This window comes from Limulus polyphemus, unplaced genomic scaffold (assembly GCF_000517525.1).
Source record: "Limulus polyphemus unplaced genomic scaffold, Limulus_polyphemus-2.1.2 Scaffold119, whole genome shotgun sequence".
Lineage (NCBI taxonomy): Eukaryota > Metazoa > Arthropoda > Merostomata > Xiphosura > Limulidae > Limulus > Limulus polyphemus.
In genome coordinates, this window is record NW_013665729.1 from 971646 (window position 1) to 977316 (window position 5671).

The following is a 5671-nucleotide window of genomic DNA, read 5'->3' on the forward strand; positions in this document are numbered from 1 at the left end:
ATGCGGAATATATGAAACAATTTTTTTTTGGTTTCATATATACATTTGAATAACTAAAAAATCATAAATTACTACATCAATACCATAGAATTCCACTATAATTTATCAAGCTCAGTAACTAATCTAAAAACATATATGAAATTGCAAGCAGATTACAGACATACCTTACCCCCTTGAAATCTTGGCTCAAAAGAAAGAAATGGTATCATAAAAATTTAAAATGGCTGAGAGAGCCACTAGGGGGACATTCTGAGCTTTTGATTGGTTATTCATGTCATATATAGAAGTGAATATAAGGGAGTATTTCCAAAAATGGAAAGAGGTAGGCAGGGTGCTACCGTGTTTCATTTATTACATGAGCAATATCTTAGGAAATAGAAAAGATAAGACCTTATTTTATATTCTAGCTGCTCAATATCGGTAACTTGAGTTTCTAATTTGTACAAAACTATAGACTTAGTATTTTGACTTCACAAACATCTAAGTTGAACCAGTGCTGCATTCAAAATATCACGTGACAAACAAAAATTGATGTTGATCTGCATTTCTTTAACATTTACTTTTAAATTAAGAAATTGAGTAATATTATAGTGCTAAATATGAATTATAATCTACAGTTTTATACTAAACTTATTGACATAAATTCATGAAACAGTAGCTCAATAAAATTCTGAATGAGAGTTAACAAACGAGATGACATGGCCTTTCACCCATGACCCATATCAAAAGTGTTAAGTGTACAAAGACTTTAAACGAGTATAAAGAGGTCACATTTTTATAACAATAAATAAAAAATATACAAAAAAAAAACAAACAAATGTTTTTGTTATTGGCTGCCAACAAAATTCTTTTTTTTTTAATATAATGATGGTACTAATACAGTAAATAAATTTTACTTACTTAAATAATGCACCTGAGTAAAAAAGAACAATAATACACACAAAGCAAACAATGTCTTATAAGGTAACTGGCTTTCTATCCAAGAGAAGAGGAGCTTAGATTAATTCTATTAGCTTCTCAATCTGAACACCACGAGATAAACTTTTGAACTGAAGATGAAATTGACAATACTCTGTACTAAAACAACGTATCATTATATGTCCTCCGGTAGATTAAAACTTTGTCTATTGATTATAAATTATGTAGTATAAAATATCAAAGAGAACTATTTGCAATCTGTGAAATATAGGATGTGACAGATTGGCATGGCAAGTTTATGACTGTAAACAAGTAAGATTGAAGGGTATAACAATTAGACTTTACCTTAGTAATATTTATATTATAGTAAGTAATTTATGTTCAATTCCATACTTCAGAGAAGGAGGAATACCTAGAGATCAAATGTCAAAATTCTCATACCAGGGGAGATTGAAGATTCTTTTCAATATTTACTTATAAAATTAGGAAGTTAAAACTTACATGATATTAAAATTCGATTTATTACCTACGTTTTGATGCTTAGTTTATCTGTATACATCAATAATAAAGTATAATTAGATTTTGATTGTAACTTTTAAAATGACATGGTATGTGCACTTTGACCTACTTATTGTGAGAGGGTTAAGACAATATATTTCAACCTCACTTTTGTGATACATTCAAGTTCAATAAAGATTCTAAAAAAAATATAACAAAAATAATAAAAATGCTCAAGAATAGTGTCAGGTTATAATAAATAAATGGATGTGTTAAATTCAAAGAATGACACTAATATTAGTCTGTTATCATTTTTCATCTGTGAAAGTTAGAAGTAACCATAACCAATGAGTAAATAGTTTGACAAAAACACATGATTAAAAAAATGACAACAAGGAATACACTTTTTTTATATTTCTAAATCATATACTTCCAAATAAAATTTGATTACAATTTACTATTACCTTCCATTACATGAGGCTGAATTAAATGTCCATGGGTTTGAAGTCAAAGAAGCCAGTGATGCTACAAGGGAGTCTCCACTACTGGTAGTGAGAGGTCTGGATTTAGAAGTCCAACCCAACAAGTCTGTGTCTTTAATAGTATTTAGTGAGAGAGGAGATCGAGTAACACTCCCTGGAGTAATGTGAGGATCATCTTCAATGTTTTTCATGCGTGAATTACCTTTCCAAGGTTTCCCAGGTTCAAATTCTGTCACAAGGTCATTCAAGTTATAAGAGGGCTGGGAACTTGAGCTAGAAACTGAACAAGTAGATGCTGTAGCTTCCTTTGCTTCATTATCTGAAACACTGCTGGTAATGTTGCTTGTTGGTTCTAAGGACGTTACTGAAGCAGAGCTACTTATATTAAGATTGCTGTTTGAAGGGCCAATTCTAGTACTACGAGTAGTGTCAGCAGGCGAGGAGGACTCGGGCCAGGTTTCAGCATTGTTCAAAGTGTGTGGTAGACTAGACCAGGTATTATCATGATTACTTATTAGAGACTGCATGTTAGATGAAGAATGTGAAGTATGCATTGAAGCTGCAGGCTTGGACATAGTTCCAGGAGCACGGCTAAAATCTCCTAAGTTGTTGCTTTCAGTATTTCCCATAGGAGAGTTTCTTTCCTCCTTGTCCAAAGTTGGTAACTTCCACTGGGAAAGCCGAGAATGAGTCTGAGGTGTAGGAGTCTCCTGGATGGAAAGATCATGTAGGTCAGATGTTAAATTGGTCAAATGATCAAAACTGGGATTGAACATATCTTTAGAAGACTGCTGTGGACCTGATAGATTTGCTGATTGAGGTGCTTGATGTATTTGCTGTTAAGTGAAGAGAGAGAGAGAGAGAAAACATAGCTCCAATACATCAAATTGAAGACATAAAATTACTTCTTTATATTCAGTGTAGTAAAATATAATTCTTATATATTATGTGTAATGCAGCTGCCCAAGTATAACAGTTCTACTCGTATGAAAATCAAAAATATTGGTTCTTAGTCATAAAGGATAAATAAAGCAATTTATACCACATTAAAAACAATCTGAACCAACTTTCTTAATAATTTAAATAATGTTAAATTAGTAATTCTAAGTATTAATCTTTTCATGTAGGATTAAATAAATTTTAATTAGCAGTACTTTGAAGAAATTAGCATCATATGGTAATACCATGCAAGATCTGGCATGATATTGTATCATCTTGTGAAATCTGACATCACATGATATCATCACGTAAGTGCAGATTAAAGTGTACTAAGATCATAACAGCTCACTTTAAAACTATACCTTTTTATATTATTTAATTATTTCACACAATGTCAACACATTTGTATGGCAAAATTTTTCCTTAGTGAAACCATGTTGACTATCCAATAAAATTCTAAACTTTAATAAATGACTTTTAACACTTTCTTAAACGTTTCCCACAACTGATGTAAGACTAATGGATCCATAACTATCAAGACAATTTTTTATCACCTCTCTTGAAAAGAGGAGTTACATTAGCTAACTTATAATTCTCTGGTTCCTGCCCACTATTCAAAGACTGACAAAAAATAGTAGTAAGTGGCTCACATATCCGATCTTTAACCTCCTTCAAAACCCTTGGGGAAATATTATCTGGCCCAGGAGCCTTATAATATTTTAAACTTCATAGCTCAGAATTAATACAGTCATCTTGTTTGATCTCATTTCCATTTATCAACTGTTCAAGATGTGGAATACTGCTTAAATTTTCGTGAGTAAAAACTGAAGAAAAAAACAAGTCATAACTATCAGATACTAGCTTTTCTTTATCATCTCTCAAGGGTTCTACCCCATCCTAACGTTTTATTTACCCTTGATGTATTTAAAGAAATCCTTACTGTTAATTTTTACATTTTCAGCCAACCTTTTTGATGTCTTAATTTCTTGTTTCACTAACTTTCTTGATCTTCTATAATCTTCTGAATCTCCTGTCATACCAGTCAATTTAAATTTCTTAAATTTATAATGCTTTTCTTTAATTATATCTCAAACTCTTTGTGAGCCAACCTGGTTTTTTTCATTTGCAGCTAGCCTTTTCTTTCTTTCATCTGATCAGTGTCTCCAAATAATACAACTGCCTAATTCACAACAGATAATTCTTGTCACATCCCTTCAAAATTTCCTTTTTTGGAATTTGTAACCAAAATATCATTATCCCTTATCCACATATGCAGCAAAACATAGAACCTAATAGAGCAATGATCACTTGCACCCAGATGTTTCCCCAATTTTCACCCTCTCAATCATTTCTATAGTTGAAGTTAATAAGTCTAAAATAGCATTGTTTCTAGTAGATTCCTTGACTAATTGGTGAAGAAAGCTTCCTGAACAGTTTCCAAAAACAGTTTTCCCTCCTGGTTTGACTCTAGCATTTCCCAATCTATATGCCTGAAATCAAAAATCACCCACAATTATGACTTCATTAACAGCTGAAATATTAATCTCATTGTAAAGTTTCTCCCTAATTTCATCTGTATCATTTGGTGGTCTGTAACAAATTCCCACTAAAAGCCTTCTCCCTTTATATCCACTAGTAGAAACTCAAATGGATTCAACCTTCTTGCTATTACCTTAGATATCCTCAACTTCAATAGGATGTAACACACATTTTACATATAAAGTCACTTCTCCCACCCCTCTTTAATACTCTATCCCTATTAAATAGCTTGTAACCCTGTATTTCAAAGAAATTTGTTATTAAAATCCTCCATTCCTACCAGTGCTCTAAAGTCATCTATTTATTTCTTATACTTCTAGCATTACAATAATAACAATTAAGCCTATCCTTATAACTACTTCCATACTCATTTCCCATACTAAACTTTTCTCTGCCTCATTCTTTTTGAATTGAGTATTTTCTGGCCCTCACCACTGTCTTGTAATAGTTTAAAACTTCCCTTACAGTTAAGAGCCTTAGCAAACAAGCCAGCCCCTACCCTATTTAAATGTAAACCAAAAAGCTCCTTTCCTCCACTGAACTGATCCCACAAGTCCAACCAGCCAATCTACTCATCCTTACATACTAACCTAAGCTTAGTATTTAGCCCTAGTGACCTACTTGTAACTTCATCCCCACAGTTAATACTGGGCAGTGTCCCCAACAAAATTAAGATTTGGCCTCTTTCTTTATATGCTTTATTCAACACCTTGTACTTATTAATTAGCTCCTCTAACCTACCTTTCCCTACATCATTAGCCCCTACATGCACCACAAAAACTGCATCTCTGCTAGCCCCCTTTATTATATCTCCTGCTCTGTCAGTTATATCATCCACCTGTGCTCCTGAGTAGCATAATCTGATTCTTTTCTCCCTAATTACCTCACAGACTATTCTTTCCACATGCCTTGTCAAAGAACCACCTATAACTTTAACCTCCTTATCATTCACATCCTTCTCTGACCCTTTTGTTTTCCTTCCCTCCAACAGTTCTTAATTTGCAGAAGCAAAGGGCTGAATTTGTTGCTCAACAGAATAAGCTCATATAACAGAGATGAAAGTGTCCCTTTCCTAAAAATCCTGAAAATAATCGAAGCCAAGTAAGGGGGGGGGTCCGGCACCCAGAATCCTGCATTTTGATGCATTTTAGTACTTAAAATTCACTTAAACAAGTTACCCCATTTTTCTTACATCAATGATTATCAAATACATGTGAGAAATATCAAATCTGATTCCCCTAGTTAATGGATAATTTTCTAGAGTGCATTCTTTGGAATTCATAATTTTCACTATT

General features: G+C 32.8%; 1 protein-coding gene across 4 annotated transcripts in view; it reads right to left on the reverse strand.

The window, feature by feature from the left end:
- LOC106472358 (protein Gawky-like) overlaps positions 1-5671 on the reverse strand; it is an 88387-nt gene that overhangs the window by 12610 nt on the left and 70106 nt on the right. For 3 of the 4 annotated variants that reach the window (XM_022401726.1, XM_022401723.1, XM_013932998.2), the window contains one exon: positions 1881-2734. In XM_022401726.1, coding sequence (XP_022257434.1) covers positions 1881-2734 — 854 coding nt within the window. The remainder of the gene's footprint in view (positions 1-1880; positions 2735-5671) is intronic. The other variant, XM_022401731.1, reaches the window with a different exon arrangement.